The sequence below is a fragment of the Erpetoichthys calabaricus genome, chromosome 10 (genome assembly GCF_900747795.2).
Source record: "Erpetoichthys calabaricus chromosome 10, fErpCal1.3, whole genome shotgun sequence".
Taxonomy (NCBI): Eukaryota; Metazoa; Chordata; class Cladistia; order Polypteriformes; family Polypteridae; genus Erpetoichthys; species Erpetoichthys calabaricus.
The window spans coordinates 10,444,839-10,462,188 of NC_041403.2; the positions used below are offsets into that span (position 1 = coordinate 10,444,839).

The following is a 17,350-nucleotide window of genomic DNA, read 5'->3' on the forward strand; positions in this document are numbered from 1 at the left end:
AGGTGAGCTCCAGGTCATATTATTGGATCCCCGATTAAGTCCAAAACATCACCCCAAACATTTGGTGCATTGCACACCAGTCGTTTCCAAATCCAAAGTCACTGACTAAATGAGGGTCACAGGAATGTTTTATAGTTTGTCATTAACACTGATTAGGGTCACCAGGACAAGATTATATTCAGGGTCACCATCAAATATATTTTTGGAGTCACTGTTGTATGCTACAGCTCATTCTAATTTACAGAAGCAATGGGGTACATTTAAAGGTCTCTAGCAAACTCAAGGGGGATTGCCCATCACATTATAGCATAGATACAACTTGTTTAACCTGTCTGGATTTGGATAATCCAGGAAGAAGAAGTGTACAGTAAATCCACATTTTATACACTGCATGAATGCTGCAAAATCGGAAAAGCTGTTTAGGCCACTCCATCTGGAACCAGCTTGAGTTACAGATATTGAGGTTCAGATCAAGAGTAGCAAGTAAGCAGGACTTTGCTGATTTCACTCGGTCATTTTAGAGTGCAAGTTTGTGAGATACAGGGTGAGCTGTAATTATAAATTTACACTACAGTACTATCACAGCAATGTGACTCGATTCTAGACTAGGTTATTTGAGCCATATATTGTGCATTTAAAATATGGGGGGCCCATCAACCTTAAAATGCTACCTGAACTTCTTGAATTAGTTGGCTGGAAATAGAATATGGCCTGGCATCATCAGAGTTCTTTCATGCTGCATGCTCCTTGTCCATCAGTCCACTATTTTTCTTCTGGCTAGTGTTTAGTCATAGCTCAAAATCCTCTTTACACAGGGAAGGTGTGTCGAGAGATTATTCCAGGCTGAAAAAGTAGAAATAAAAAGCAAAACCACAGAGAAAATGGAATGTCCAACACACACACTACAAAAATGTGAGCCCCAAAGTGCCGGTGACTTCCTTCCTCGCGGCACACGAGCGCTTCAGCACATGAATATACTTTAGGAAGAGCTGCAATACTCCTAAACTTAGGAAGAAGCACACTCATTCCCCCCCGCCCCCCCCATCGGCCAAATTAGCAGGACTGCGTATAAAAATGAGCAACACATACATTTAAGAGAAAACTATTTTTAATTTATTATTGTCATTATTACATACAGCATTATTCATTGCCAACACCTAAAGCAAAGATTACAAATTAAACACTTGTGAAGTTATCAGGCCCCAAATCTAACAACTCAAAAAAGGAATGAAGGCAGCTCTGTTAAACCCTTCACACAATTTTTTAAATTTATTTTCTTACTTACTTCAACTACTTGCTAGTAGTTCCTTTATTAGTAAATGCATTCCTTGCTCTTTGAAATCCGTTTCTGAACTCACAGACATTTCAGAAAAAAATGAATCCATTAAGTTTAGAAATAAACACAGAATCAGAAATGTAGGCTCTTTGGGTTTAAAAATAAAATACATAGCAAGCAGATTAAACTGACTTGTTTTTACAGAGGGGAACAATTTACACATACTACAAGTTCGTGATTAGGAAAGTCTAGAACATTCCACGCACTTGCTGGCTGACTTCTACTTTACATCAGCTTTAACGTACTTTACTTTAAACCACTTTGTGTTAATTTCCTTGTCTGGCAACTACTCACTCAAATGCCTGATCATTCAAAAGTGTCACTATGCACCTATAATAGTAAGTTAGTGGCACAGTTTAAATTATCCCAAAAAATGATAGTTACTGCCACAGGACTTGATTTGGGTCAAATGTCCCAAGACATGGACACTGAATTTAATCTTTAGGTATACACATTTATTTAATCTTAATGCTAAAACCATGCACATCCATACAATCGTGATACTGAATGCAAGTTCAGAATCACTTAACACGCTGGCCATAGATCATAATGACACATTCACTGAAATCGGATTATCAAATAATTAGATTATTATAAACAGCTAGTGTGACTGCTTCATTTTAAAAGATCCCTCCTTCAATGTTTCAGCACTGCAAAGTTGCTGTATACAATCTCAAATATCGATGGATCCAGTCAATCCTTGCCTTGTCTCTGTCATCAGACTTTCTACATAACTGTTCTTCTAAAGCAGAAGGTGCTCAGTTATTTTGCCTTAAAAAAAAGTGGCTTTTCTATATACTGGACAGTTAAAACCTGCCTTTAATAGTGTAGTTAATAAGACTCCATTACAATCCATGTTTAATATTTTATAAAACTCCATTTAATACTGCATTTTTTATGGCTACTGAGAACCTTAACCTGCAGTCCAACAAGACAGGCTCTGTGTATTTTGCTCCCAAGTACTTTGGTGTTAAAGCGCAGTTGACTTGGTAGGGATATGCAAAGTTATAACCCCTATAAATTAAAAGAGAAGACGCCAGCAGTTACCTGCAGTATGCAGCATAATTAAAGGGAAGTGACAAGGACACCAAAATCCAATTTAAATGCGAGTTGAGGTATTAAGTGGTGTGGAGCGCCGGCTGACAACACAATATTCTACTGAAACCTTTTAAGAACGTTACTTTTAGCCAAATTGGTATGAGAGGACCATTAATTACAGAATATTAACCTAGGAAACACAGTAAGTGCTAACACACACATCATAAAAAATGAGGAAAAAATGGTTTCAAGTCCTTAAATTAAAATGCCTTTTTCTCCTTTAGAGTTTAAACATTATTCAAGAGAGAAAAAAGAAAAGCAGCTGCTATGCTGATTTAGTAAATGTACATTAAAGTCTGACCCACCTAGAAAACGACTTGTCCTGTTTTTTAATTTCAAATCCTGTAGACATTGTTTTGTGCAATTCTTTCTACCATACCATCACCCTTGCATACAAAACATGATTTTTCTAGAAATGTAAATCCAGAATGTCTCTTTCCCACCATAATTGGGACAACAGTTACGATGCCCCCTCCCTCTCCTCAGGGAGCGGGGAAGTTTAATTATGGAGAAGGTATATATAAAAGGCTAAACCCCCTTCAAATGTGCAGGACTACAGTAATGAGGAATTAATCAGACATGGCTACAGTTACACACTGTAATTTGCCAAGAGGAGAGTCATTGCAAATTAGATGTAACTGGCAGCTGAACTCAACATGTTTATGGGTTCCATACCAGAGCATCAATTTGAAATAGCTTTAAACTCCTTAAGCCAAGAAAAACAAAAACCAAGAACAGAAAGCAGACTTCTCATCTTAAGGGAATAAAGTATAGCAGTACTGTATTTCATGGGAACATTTAAAATGTAGCTTTTAGGAATACTGCACCGAGATGGTCGAAGTGCAGACTTTACAAATGTAACCATGCAGCTATGAACGTAACTTAGACAACTTGACTTGTATTGCTTTACTAGGTGTTATTACTGATTTGTACATTTATTTATTTTTTTTAACCTGAATGGCTGAACGCAGTGTGGGATAAGGGAACATATCTTTCATCGTCCACCATGTAAGAGAGGACACAAACGTCAGGTTGCTAGCCGTACACTCACACTTTTTACACATTTTTACTAAGTGCTCTCATGTATTAGCAGCAATGGAGATTATAAATATAAAGGGAAATATACATATATATAATCTAATAGAAAACAACAATAATGCACTCTTGTAAATTTATTTTGCCTTCAGATCTGATGACCAATATGTAAACTGGTTGTTTAAAAAGAAAAAAAAATCTGTTTTCAGTGTGTTGGAATAACATTCAAAGTAAAATTAGAAATAAACAAAATGTAAGGTCCAGAAACATTAAAATGCTCACAGGTCCATGATTAGGATGACCTATGAAAAATTCTGCTGTATTACAAAAGAGATCTCTAAAAATCAAGATGCAATACTAGCACAGCCCGAGTGCAAGTCTATACTGTGGCTGCCATTTTTAATGCACTGCAATTAGTGAGTCAAATAAGAAAGGAATTATTTCTGAGCTGTTGAGTCATGCCCCCCACCCACCCTTTCCAGTTTCACTCTGTAGACAAGCTAGTATGTCAAGTTTGGCTCTCCGTGCAGCAGAGGGCAAGTGGCAGGACAACAGTTACAGGGAACCACATTCTCTCTATTACAGCTTTGCTTTGCCCGGCTGAAGTTGCAAACTCTGAAGCTTCATTGCCATTCCCATGTTTCCAGTGATCTTCAGCTTCCCCTGGAAAAATGCCTGTCAAAAGAATAAGACGGAGCAGTTAGAATCAGATCACCTTTTAAACCAAACAAACCTCCTTAAAGTATAATTAGGCAGTGTGGTAAAGTGGTACGGGCTTCAGACTTCAAACCCTAAGTCTGTGGATTCAAATCCCACTACTAGCACCATGTGACCATGAGCAACTCACTTCACCTGCCTGTGTTCCAAACAAATGGAACCAATTCAATACCTTAAATGTTGTAAGTCACCTTGTATAAAAGCATCAGTCAATCAGTAAGTATAATTTTAATACATGCACCTGTCTTCACATTGCAATTCAGTCTTATTGAAAATAATAATAATTTATTTGTCACATACATAGTTATACAGGACAACACACAGTGAAATGCATCTTTTCACATACACCTTGGGGTCAGAGCGCTGGGTAAGCCATTGTACAGCGCCCCTGGAGCAATTGAAGGTTAAGGTCCATGCTCAAGGGCCCAGCAGAGTAGCATCTCTTTTGGCAGTGATGGAGACTCGAACCGGCAACCTTCGGGATGCCAGCGCAGATTCTTAGCCTCAGAGGCTAATGAAAGATGAATAGGTCAAAAGGGGGCAAAACTGAGAAGATGATTGTAATATGCACACCATGCTGACTAAACAATAATGTGGTATGAACATGTGTGGGTGGACGGTTTATATTATTTGTATAACTTACCAAAATATGCTGAAGATTACACCCGTGTTTTCCTGCCTGCTAATATAAAAGGCACCCCAACAACCCCCCCACGGCTTTTAAATTCAGGCTGAAGACGCACTACTTTAGTTTGGCATACCCCAATTAGAGATCATCTCAGATAAAGGAGCTTTGCAATCATCAGATAGAAGGGTCCTCTCAACAGAATTTGTTGGCCCAGCACAGACTCTGCTGTAGAATCTGCCCAGGAGGGACTAGGCTGCTACGAGGGATGTTCAAAAAGTTTCTTCACTTTTATATTTTTGTTGGAAATGGTGAAGGAGAGAGGAGTAGTGCTTGGTCGTGTATGACAGTGTCATGTGATTTGTTCTGTCTGGCAAGCCTGCTGTCCTTGCAGTTTGGAATAAGAGCTGTAACTCTGCAGCGAAGATAACTGCGAAACTTATAAATTGCACCAAAGATGAACGGCGTTCTGTCATACACTCTGTCGGCAGATGATGTGCCGGGAACACCAATTCATTTCAGCATGTGTGCTCAGTATGGGATAAAGTATTCTCTCGTTGAATCGTCTATGAGTGGATTGAAATGTCCGAAAATGGTCTACTTGTGTGACGGATGCAGAGTGCTCCAGACAGCCAGCTATAGCCATGACCACGAGGAATGAAGAACCAACCCTGGAACTGATTCGCAAAAACAGAAGAACAACAGTGGAAGAGGTTGCAGGAGAGCTGAATGCGAGTGTTGGATCTGCCTATGCCCTGATTCATGACCGACAGCGCTTAGACATTTGTTCCCGACGCTTGGCCTGTTATCGTGAAGGTGGTAAAAATTTGCTGCAGCAGATAGTCATTGGTGATGAAACGTGGGTTCCCCATTACGAGCCCGAAAGCAAGTGGCAGAGTATGCAATGGAAGCATCCATCATCTCCTGTAGCAAAGAATTTCAAGATGCAACCGTTGGCAGGAAAGTTGATGTGGACCGTTTTCTGGGACTCTCAAGGGCCTATTCTTGAAACCTATCAGGAATGTGGAACAACTGTCACAAGTGCAATGTATTGCGACACGCTTCAGAGAGAATTGAAACCTGCGAAGAGGAGGAAATCTGTCAAAGGGAACTGTGTTGTTGCACGACAAGATCGCATCCACACTGTAGCCCACACATTGGAAACCCTCAGACAATTAAAGTGGGAGATTATGGAACACCCAGCTCACATTCCGGATTTAGTGCCATCGGATTTCCGCTTTAATGGGAAGAAGATTTTCATGTGATGATGATGATGTCAAAGCAGTGGTGCATCAGTGGCTACGCACTCAACCAAAAACATTTGCTGCTGATGGCCATTAAAAAGTTGGTACAGCACTAGGAAAAATTGTATCGCAAAGGAAGGTGACAATGTAGAAATGTGATGTCATTTGTTTTTGAAATTCTTAATAGAGTTAAAAAAAGTGTGGTAACTTTCTGAACGTCCCTCGTAGATGGCAGTGGTCTTTCCAGGACTGTGATTGTGTCAGACTTTGTCTTTGACTCTCTTTCTTACAATTTTCACCTCTGGCCATGATTCTACAATTAATTAAGGGACAGATATTTTTGTTTCGATTATGTTGATCAGTTTCTGCTTTATTTTTGAGTGCTTTAACTGATCTGTATCTTCGAGGGTGCTAATTTTTTTGTTTAGTGCAGTATATTCTTGCATCTTGCCCTGGTAGTTGTCGTGGCACTCTGCCTACAACCGAGGAGGACTGCTGTGCAGGTACAGATTATATCGTATTATAGTGTTCCCCGGCCTATCGCCGAAGTTACGTTCCAGACCCATCAGCGATAGGTGAAAATCCGCGATATAGAAAGACCATATAAACATACACTTTTTTTTTTTTTTATAGTTTAAGCCTTTAAATACCCCTCCCACACGCTTTAAACACATGTAAACTTATTAAAACACATTTTGTAAACACATATGATATGTGGATGTCAGGCTACGGATATGAGTAACATCTCTCTATTATAAAACATTTTAACATCACGCAAGACAAGGCAGTGCGACAGAAAAGCGAGAACAGCTGCTGTACAGGCTTTTAAATGATTGATGGGCAGAGCGACAAGCAGAACAAGCATCTTGGCAGAAGCAGCACAAAGTCCACTTAGCGTGCATTCAGCGACCCCCCCCCCCCCCCCTCACAAAACGAAGTGGCAGGAGCGTAGCGGTTTGAGCAAAGCGATCAAGACCAGATCATCTCGGACACTTTGACGACACGCCCTGCTTACAAACAATTTAAAACAAGTTCACTGACATCTAACCTAGCAGTTGTTGGAATGCTTTTGGCAGACAAACTTCAGGTGCTCCCAGCTCTTAAAACAACGACAAGCAGAACACGCAGCTTGCCAGCAGCAGCTGCAGAAACCCAGCGGATGATCCGAGCACCTCTCCTTAGCGTGTGTGCAGCCCTCACCACCCCACTCCTCCTCCTTCAGAACGCACAGAGTGACAAGCAGAACAGGAATCTTGGTAGAAGCAGCACAAAGCCAGTAGCTGATCTGTCCACTTCTGCTTAGTGTGCGTTCAGCTCCCCCACCTTCACAAAGCGAGCAGCAGAGACGCGAAGTGGCAAAAGGACAGCTGCTGTACAGGCTTTTAAGTGATTGACGTAAAGCGTGACAAGCACAACACACAGCTGGCCAGCAGCAGCAGCAAGACACCAGCTGAACAGATTGCATCTCTTTAGCATGTGTTCAGACCCCCACTTCACAACGCGAGCAAGTCCCGCGAGAAAGAGATTTAACCACGCCCGGGGCAAGAAATAAAGGACAAGTATTGTTTTTACAAAAGTTTTAAAGTAAAAATGAAAATAATGCATATGTAACAATTTCCATGAAAATAATCTCTTTAAATTGTTTATCCGGTAAACCAAACCCGGGGGTAGGCAAGAGAAGCGAGCAGGGTGCCGAGCCCCCTAGTAATAATAGTATTAATAAAACCGCGATGTAGCGGGGGCGCGATAGCTGAACCGTGATATAGCCTGGGGATCACTGTAGTGGCAAAGATAGATTGGCTATCTAGCTATGAGAAGAGGACTACTTGTATTCTGTAGTGTGTCTTGTACTTACCCTGTTTTCTGACACCCATTGCACACTCAACCTACTCAGAAGGGGGTCTTCTCTTTGAATTGCTTTTTGGGAGTGTTTTTTTTTTTTTTGTCTTTTTAGAGAGTTATGGCTACAGGGGAGCTATCAAGGAAACAGGACCTTTTAATGCCCATTGATTCCATCCTTTTGTGATTTTGGGCTGCATAAAAGTACATTCTTCTTGTTTTCCTAAGGGTTGGGGGTTATAAGGAAGTTTTCATTCATTTATTTTTTTAAACAGATGGTTTATGTGCATTTTGTATCTTTAAACAAATAGTATCTTGCACCGTCTAACCAACAGTAGCCTATAGAAGCTGCCAAATGAAACAGTGAGTATGTTTTATTTAAATAAACAAGGTAAATTTGCTTGTAACAAATGCTTCAAAGAAAAGGGAGGCTTATAAACATGAATTAATAAAAGGCCTTGGGTTACTAACCACTTATAAAAATCCCAAGGCGGACAATGGGGGTTCTGTACCAGGAGGGCTGGCTAATACAGTTATGTCAGGCTTTCCTGAAAACCCCTCTGGTGGCAATGCTTCCAGTTGTACTGTCCAAAGCCTTTAAACCATGGCCAGTGTTATCCTCCAATTACTGCCATAATTTTCATGCCATTGTCTGTTGTTATGCAAGAGTCTGTTCCCTTCCAGGCCCCAATTTGGAGAAAGAAAGAAAAACAAAAGTAGACCCAAGGCTCTCTCTGCTAGAATGTCAGCTGTGTGTTTTTCTGGCATGTGCAGTGCTTGTAAATATCCAAATTTAAACTGGCAGTCAAATGTGACATAATGGATGGTCAGGGTCAGAAATGGAGTCATGACAGAACACGATGTTTCACAGGGGAAATCAGAGATGGCTTCTTCAAGAACAATCACTCTTACTCTATTTTAAAGATCAGGAAAAGCAGCATGAGAAAAGTGCCTTCCTCCTGAGAGCTTCATTTTATTAACTAAATTGAGCATTAAAGCTTTAAACGCTGGCTTTTTGGATGTTGTTTAAATGGTAGTACAGCCTCCGCCAAAAAGCGAATAACTGAATGTTTTCCCACATGGTACTGTCTCTAGTGTACTTTGCTTTGGCAAAGGATTCTAAGATACTCCTCTGCCATGACCCAGATGTAGTACTGAGGTCAACAACGCAGAAATGGAGGGCCATCGATTGATCAAAGCACTGGTATGAATATGTTTCAAGTGTGTCTGCAAACTGCTGGCATTTGAAAATGGAACAAACTATTTTACTGAAGCAATGCTGGCAAATAGTCTCTTAAGTTTTATGGCTCTCGTTTATTATTTGGTTTGAAACTGAAATAAGTTCAAACTGTAGAAGTTACATTTAGCATTGAAATAATTTCTATTTCAATGTCACATCTTTTATTTTTCTTACTTAAGGTCACTAATAGGGACACTGACAGAAATTTGCAAGGCTAATACAGTGGAGCACTTTAAAAAACATTACTTTAAAATGGCTCTCTCATAGCTTCATCTTAGTTAAATCCTGATGCTCTGTATATTCAATTAATTATCATTATTATTCATGGTGGCTCCAAAATCCGTACTTACCCCTTTTTCCGGTTGTCTGTGGTGGCGATCTGCGCCACCACCACCTAATCAAAGCACCATGTTGTCCTCACATTGAAGGATTAAAAGGCCAGAAATCAACATGACCGTCATCATCAAGTTCTTCCATAAGAACCATGAATACCATGAGGACTGATTGAGGTCATTTAAGTTGGGTAGAATGCCTAGAGGGGGCTGGGTGGTCTCGTGGCCTCGTTACCCCTGCAGATTTTATTTTTTCTCCAGCCGTCAGGAGTTTTTTTTTTTTTTTTTTTTTTCTGTCCTCCCTGGCCATCGGACCTTACTTTTATTCTATGTTAATTAGTGTTCCATAATTTTAATTCTTATTTATTTTGTCTTTTTTCCCCCTCTTTCTTCATCATGTAAAGCACTTTGACCTACATTGTTTGTATATAAATGTGCTATAGAAATAAATGTTGTTGTTATATACAACAATAACATTTATTTATATAGCACATTTTCATACAAAAAGTAGCTCAAAGTGCTTTACATAATGAAGAGAAGAAAAATAAAAGACAAAATAAGAAATTAAAATAAGACAACATTAGTTAACATAGAAAGGAGTAAGGTCCGATGGCCAGGGTGGACAGAAAAAACAAAAAAAAAACTCCAGAAGGCTGGAGAAAAAAATAAAATCTGTAGGGGTTCCAGGCCACGAGACCGCCCAGTCCCCTCTGGGCATTCTACCTAAAATATCTGAGTTTTTGCGGTTCACTTGGCCTTATCACAGCAATTAAACCCACAAATCAGAAGCTCTAGCAGTTTAAACATCCAACAGCTTCAATCTTTCAATCATATACCCACTAGAGGTGGGGGGGTATGTGAACTGACATAAACAAACATGGGAAAAAATTGCAGTATTTCATGGATTCAAATCACAAAACTGAATGTAATGCAAAACATTAAAAAATGCAATATAACTGTAGCATCATATTGTATTGTGGGATCCCTGGCATCTCACTCTCTAAATTAATGGTTTGATCCGGGTATGACAAGACCGAGAAGGAGAATTGTTTATTATGAATTAACTGTATGGGATCTGTTAAAGCAGTGTTTGTGACGTGCCATCTGTTGGAATGAAAAATGCAGTTTATTTTATTACTAAAATGTTAGTGATGCACCATCATTTGGAATGGCAGAGAGCTCACAATTGAACGGACACACAGACGAATGTTTATTTTATTAAAGTGTATTTGTGTCATTGCTGTGTAGTACAAATGTTAATATTTTATCAAAATCCTTCCATAAGCAAAATTATATATATTATTTTATCAAAATCCTTCCATAAGCAAAATTATATATATTATCCCAAAAGTCAGAAAATGCCAACACACTGACAGCAAAAAGGGTATACTCATATTTGCAATTTGTTCCATGCCCAAGCATGTTTGTCCGCAGGTAACCTAAAACAAAGTGTAGTTTGTTTGACTAGTGCAATTGCACCATGCCAGGCCAACCATACTGTGCCGTGCCCTGGACCGCTTAGAAGAGGCAGGCTTGGGCATGGTTCAGTAGGATTTGGGACAAGTGTGACTGCTAAACATGCCCGAACACAGACGTCAATGATGCAATGTCATTTCATTTAACACTGTTAGGAGTTAAAAACAGGTCTTCATTCTCACCTTACAGATGAACATGAATTTAAGTTGGCAAAAAAAAAAAAAGCTGCACATTACTCCTTTAATATTACTGGTTTCTGTAAAAATCTTTTAGTACATACAACACGATTAACAGCAAAACACTGCACTGCACACTCAATAAATCTGTAAGAGGGTAGAACGCTATTCTGCCCTACACAAATAAACAAAAAAAAAAATCCATAAAATAGGGAAAATCATTTTGAAATGCATGCTGTCACTCCATGTTCAGATCTTGTTTTGGCTTTACACTAGATCACATGATGATGAAGAAAGCGTGCTAGGGCTCAGAATGTTAAAGCACTGTGCGAGTGCAGGCTAGCAGGGGAGTAGGGGACAATCATGTTCAGGCATGGCACAGAACTAATATGCCTAGTGTGAGTATACCAAAAGACACCCTCTTAATCAACACACACCACAGGCAGTGCTTAAAACTATGTGGGGGGGAAAAAAAAGTTAAAATGGATAGTTAAGATAAGCCAGGAGAAAAGTACTATCACTGGTGCTTTTAGAAAAATATTAAAAACTCAAAAAACGTCGATGTAATCCCATCTGACACTTTCCCTTTAATGAGAACATTCTTATTTACCATCCTGTGTCCCTAATCCTATTATACATTTAAGTACTTCCATCAAGACACCTCATTTACTGCATTGCATTGATTTAGGCAGCTAAATGTGTATTGCCATCATTGAAAATGTTCCTTAAAATGGCAATTTTAAAGTTGTTATAATAATAAAAGGAAATCAGAAATGCAACCATTATCATTATCGTCCACTGTTATCAAAGAGAAAGGAAATCAGCTTTTGATTGCCACTATGATGGTTTATGAGTGAATCAGAACAGGATCAGGAGCAGAACACCACCTTTATAATGCTCGATAAGTGTTTTAAAAATCTGTTCTTACCCCAACAGTTGATCAAAAACAGATCAGTGAAGTAGAAAATCTATTCCAAACTGTGTTGTGAAGGAGTGTGTTTAAGAGGCAGACAGCTATAACCTTTTATGACGATACAGGATAACCATTCAAAATTACAAAATTGAGGTTGACTGTGGAAGTGACGTGCTAAAACAGGGCAATATGATTCTAATGTTTGACCATTCCATTTTACTACACAGGCTAGAAAATGAGGGCTTACAGGCACCGTGCTCGCTTGGTTTAGTTCTTACTTATCAAATCGATTCCAATATGTACAGAAATGTGCTGACAGGACTCCATTATTATACACAGAAGTTCAATATGGTGTCCCGCAGGGCTCAGTACTGGGACCTTTACTGTTTTCACTTTACATGCTTCCACTGGGATCTATCATTAGGAAACATAATGTTAATTTTCACTCGTATGCAGATGATATCCAGTTATACCTTTCATTTAAATCAAATGAAGTTTCTCCGATGTTGTCTTTAATTAGTTAGTGAATTAAAGAAGTGGATGGATGAGAACTACTTGTCTTTAAACACCGATAAAACAGAGATGTTAATTGTTAGAGGGAATGACGCTGATCATAACAATATTTTGTCATCATTTAACTCAGTTGGAATCCCAATTAATTTTACTGAATCAGCCCGCAATCTAGGAGTTATCTTTGACTCTAGCATGTCATTTAAAGAGCATATTACAAAGTTGTCCTAGGTTTCTTCCATCTTAAAAATGTTAGGAAATTAAGGCGCTTTCTAAATAAACAGGATTCTGAGAAATTAATTCATGCATTTATCTCTAGTAGGATTGACTACTGCAATGCGGTGTTCACTGGATGTTCAAACTATTCTATATACAGCCTCCAGTTAATCCAAAATGCGGCTACAAGAATTATTACAAGAACAAGAAAATACGAACACATAACTCCAGTTCTTAAAACTTTACACTGGCTCCTGGTTAAGTTTAGGGCAGATTTCAAAATCCTCCTTCTAACATATAAAGCATTAAACGGCCGAGGTCCAGCTTACTTGTCTGAACTTATCATGTCTTACAAACCAGAACGTACATTAAGATCTCAAGATACCGGTCTGCTTATGGTTCCAAGGATTAATAAAATAACAATGGGAGGTCAAGCTTTTAGTTACAGGGCCCCTAAACTTTGGAGTGGTCTGCCTGCTACTATAAGAGATGCCCCTTCGGTCTCAGCTTTTAAATCCCGGCTGATGACTCGCTACTTCAGTTTAGCACACCCTGACTAGACCTGCTGATTAACTGTACAGACTGCATCTCTGTTGTTAGTCATTAGCACTAAAACATAAGTAATATGATAGTTATAATTGGATACTAACCTTCACCTATTCAGTTTCTTTTCTCGGTACTCAAATGTGGCACTTGGTGCCACGACCCACCTGCCAAGTTGTTTTGCCTGCCTAAGGTAAAGTCATCCCTGATGGAGGATCGCAGGAATCGTGGGAAAGAGGGGTCCTTTCATCAGACTGGTTGGCCCAGCACTGTTTCAGTCGTAGAATGGCCAAATGGGGGAGACAGCATGATGGATGAGGTCTCCAGGAGTCTAAAAATATCCAAATCTTATTATGTGATATCATCTACTGTTAAATTCTGCTCCGTAATTCTAAAATTTTTTTTATTTTTTTTTTTTTTTACTTCTAAAATTTTTTTTTTATTTTTTATTGAGGATTTGTTCTGTTCTGTGTATTGTATTGTATTGACCTCCTTCTTTTGACACCCACTGCACGCCCAATCTACCTGGAAAGGGGTCTCTCTTTGAACTGCCTTTCCCAAGGTTTCTTCCATTTTTCCCTACAAGGTTTTTTTTGGGAGTTTTTCCTTGTCTTCTTAGAGAGTGAAGGCTGGAGGGCTGTCAAGAGGCAGGGCCTGTTAAAGCCCATTGCGGCACTTCCTGTGTGATTTTGGGCTATACAAAAATAAACTGTATTGTATTGTATTGTAATGTGAAAGACCTAAAAGGCAAAAAAGTCTGATTAAAGAAAGCAGTCCTCCGATTTAATCTGTGATTGCAATTCAAAAAACATCCTTGTTGATTGCCAGGTTTATACTTGCTGTGATTATTTATACCATACTGGACAGACATGGTACAATCCTAGAACATCCAGTCATGGGCAGTATAACTATCTAATAACCCAGAAACCAACTCTTTTTGGCATGAAGCTGGTGTAGTGAATGAATCATGCATTTCTTTTAGAGTGTGTTCAGAAAATGGCTCTGTGAACAACTTTTATCCATTTTTAGAATCTACTTAGGTTCCAGCTTCTTATGACACTCAAGTGGACTATAACAACACTGGGTGCATTTCAGGAATCAGATCTATAAGAAGAGTTGGCCAAACAGTACACTGACACACCCATGTTCAGCCAATCTTATCAAAGTGAGACCCTGCATTTAACCTCATCACACCAACACCTTTAACACTAGAATTACCAAAGCTTACGAGAAAACTCGTAAATCCAGCCCACCTTAAATCTGCTCGCACCTCTCCATTCAGCCTCTTTTGTCTTGTAAATGTGTCGATAATCCCAAGCAGCTTGCTATATATACCACCCCCACCACCACCGCCGGAGAAACTGCAAAAACCTCTCCCAACTGAAGCCTTGTTTCTCAGGGAGTCGGGTACCTAAGCTAAAAAAAAAAAAATATATCGTTATTCGGAACACATGCATTTCATGTGTGTTCCATGTCTACAAAGATCTATATAAGTGTAGGATGACAGAAATGTTCAACACATACCTAAAAGACAAACTTTTTCCATGTTTTAGTACTAATGAAAAAATGTAGACATGAAGTGTATAATGTGTGAAGACTGAAGTCCAAATATCAAATAAGCACTTTCACAAAAGGTACAACTATAACAGAACAAACGCGCTTCTTTTCAAGACTATAAGCAAAGAAAAAGAAATCAGGTTAGTGTGGCTCGTTATCCTGACTTCTTGGGTAGTACAGAGGTTAGAGCTGCTGACTCCTATTCAGAAGGTCCTGGGTTCGAGTCTTAACGTGTCCCAAAATAAATGTTTTGCATAGTGAGCTTCTCTTATTGTTACTATTATACAATAAAAACATACATTTCATTTGAGTCTGTAACAGCCGCTGTAAATGTATGGTACTTGTAAAAGTTCGCTTTTTTTTTTTTTATATTCACTTTTATGCTCTCAGTCGCGTTCACGCTCGCAATAATCTGACACTGCTGTTTTCAAATAAAGACAAGCTATGACAGAGGTGAACACAGATCGGAGAAAGAGAACAGAAGCCCTCCCCGCAAGAAATGTCCACTCACGTATAAGAAAAATGCAGCTGCACCAGGCGTAAAGGCGAAAGATGGCACAGTTTGGATACAGGACAAAGTCCGCCGTCATCCTGCCAATCAGTCTTCCCCACACCTGTCCTTCAAAGAAACAGTACGGCTTACAGAGCTCGCCAACGTATTGTGCAAACTCCTGAATGCGTGAATGCGACTGAGAGCATAAAACTGAATTAAAAAAAAAGCTAACCTTTACAAGTACCATACATTTACAGCGGCTGTTACAAACTCAAATGAAATGTATGTTTTTATTGAATAATAGTAACAATAAGAGCAGCTCACTACGCAAAATGTTTATTTTGGGACACGTTAAGACTTGAACCCGGGACCTTCTGAATAGGAGTTGACAGCTCTAACCTCTGTACTACCCAAGAATTCATGATAACGAGCCACACTAACCTGACTTCTTTTTCTTCGGTTATAGTCTTGAAAAGAAGCGCATTTGTTCTGTTATACTTGTACCTTTTATGAAAGTGCTTATTTGATATTTGGACTTCAGTCTTCACACATTTTACACTTCATATCTACATTTTGTCATTAGTACTAAAACATGGAAAAAGTTTGTCTTTTAGGTATGTGTTGAACATTTCTGTCATCCTACACTTATATAGATCTTAGCAGACACGGAACACACATGAAATGCATGTGTTCCGAATAACGATATATTTTTTTTTTTTTTAGCTTAGGTACCTGACTCCCTGAGAAACAAAGCTTCAGTTGGGAGAGGTTTTTGCAGTTTCTCCGGCGGTGGTGGTGGGGGGTATGGGGGGGTTTGATGGTATAGCAGGCTGCTTGGGATTATCGACACATTTACAAGACAAAAGAGGCTGAATGGAGAGGTGCGAGCGGATTTAAGGGTGGGTCAGATTTAAGAGTTTTCTCGTAAGCTTTGGTAATTCTAGTGTTAAAACAAAAAAACAGCCAAGTCCGTTTGCTGAAAACAAATGGGAAAGCCAGAAAATTGTATTTTATTAGGCAGAGGGTCTTTTCCTTCTGTATGGTCCACTTTTAACTTTGTTAAACGTAACAGTCCCCATTCACAACAGAAGGTTCAAATAATGCTATGCAAGAAACAAAAACATTTAAAATACAGAGTCGTGCTGACTTACAGCTCCATTTGAGACTACCTATTTGGCTGTAATTTGGTCTCAAAGTGAACAAGTCATTGTAATTGGGGCTCTATGAGTCACTGGCACATATACTTTAAATTTCTGGTGTAGAACAGCACAAACTAATCTCCGAGTCTTTATGTCCACACAGTCGGGTCTGCGTAAGGGAGTGTTTTTCAACCACTGGGTTATTGGTTGCCATCTTTGGATCGCCTAAGTCAGTTTGTCTCATCCACTGGGTCATGGAGAGTTGGCTAAGCAAATCGCCAGCATTGCATTATACGTTTCCCCTTTTCTAAGTGAGCTTGTTTCACTAAGTGGGACCATCAAACACATTTGCTTACCAAGGGGGCAGTTTGCAATTGCTGCTAGTGGGTTGCCAATGAATATAAAATTGAGTCACAAAGGTTGAGAAACACTAGTGTAAGGAAGGTGGCACAGGCTGAATACATAAGAATTAGCCACGTGGAGTAGTGCCAATTAACGCAACCCTTAAAGGGCCCTCTAAGAGTCAGAAAACATATGAAGACTTGTGAAATAACAACAACAAAATATATATTACTGTGCCTGCTTTTGGCAATTTCTATAACATCATTACCCTTTGGTATTTATATGGCCCTTGGCCATAAGTACAACTTGCCTCAACTCAGCTGGCCATAAATTGGCTCATGACTGTACTAATACATATATAAATTTAGTTGATGCCATTACACAAATCAGTTTATAAAACTGTATTACTGAAATGTGACATAAAATGTCTTGTTCACTGTCAGGAAATGAATCCAAAATGAAAAATTAAACCAAAACGTGTTGCTTACAGTTCAGCACCACAGTCCAAAGACTATACTA

General features: G+C 39.2%; 1 protein-coding gene across 1 annotated transcript in view; it reads right to left on the reverse strand.

Moving 5' to 3' along the window:
• Positions 1 to 1,090: 1,090 nt before the first annotated feature.
• scp2a (sterol carrier protein 2a) overlaps positions 1,091 to 17,350 on the reverse strand; it is a 128,028-nt gene continuing 111,768 nt past the window's right edge. The window contains exon 16 of the mRNA XM_028810867.2: positions 1,091 to 4,144. Within this exon, the coding sequence (XP_028666700.2) occupies positions 4,049 to 4,144 (96 nt within the window). The 3' untranslated portion in view covers positions 1,091 to 4,048. The remainder of the gene's footprint in view (positions 4,145 to 17,350) is intronic.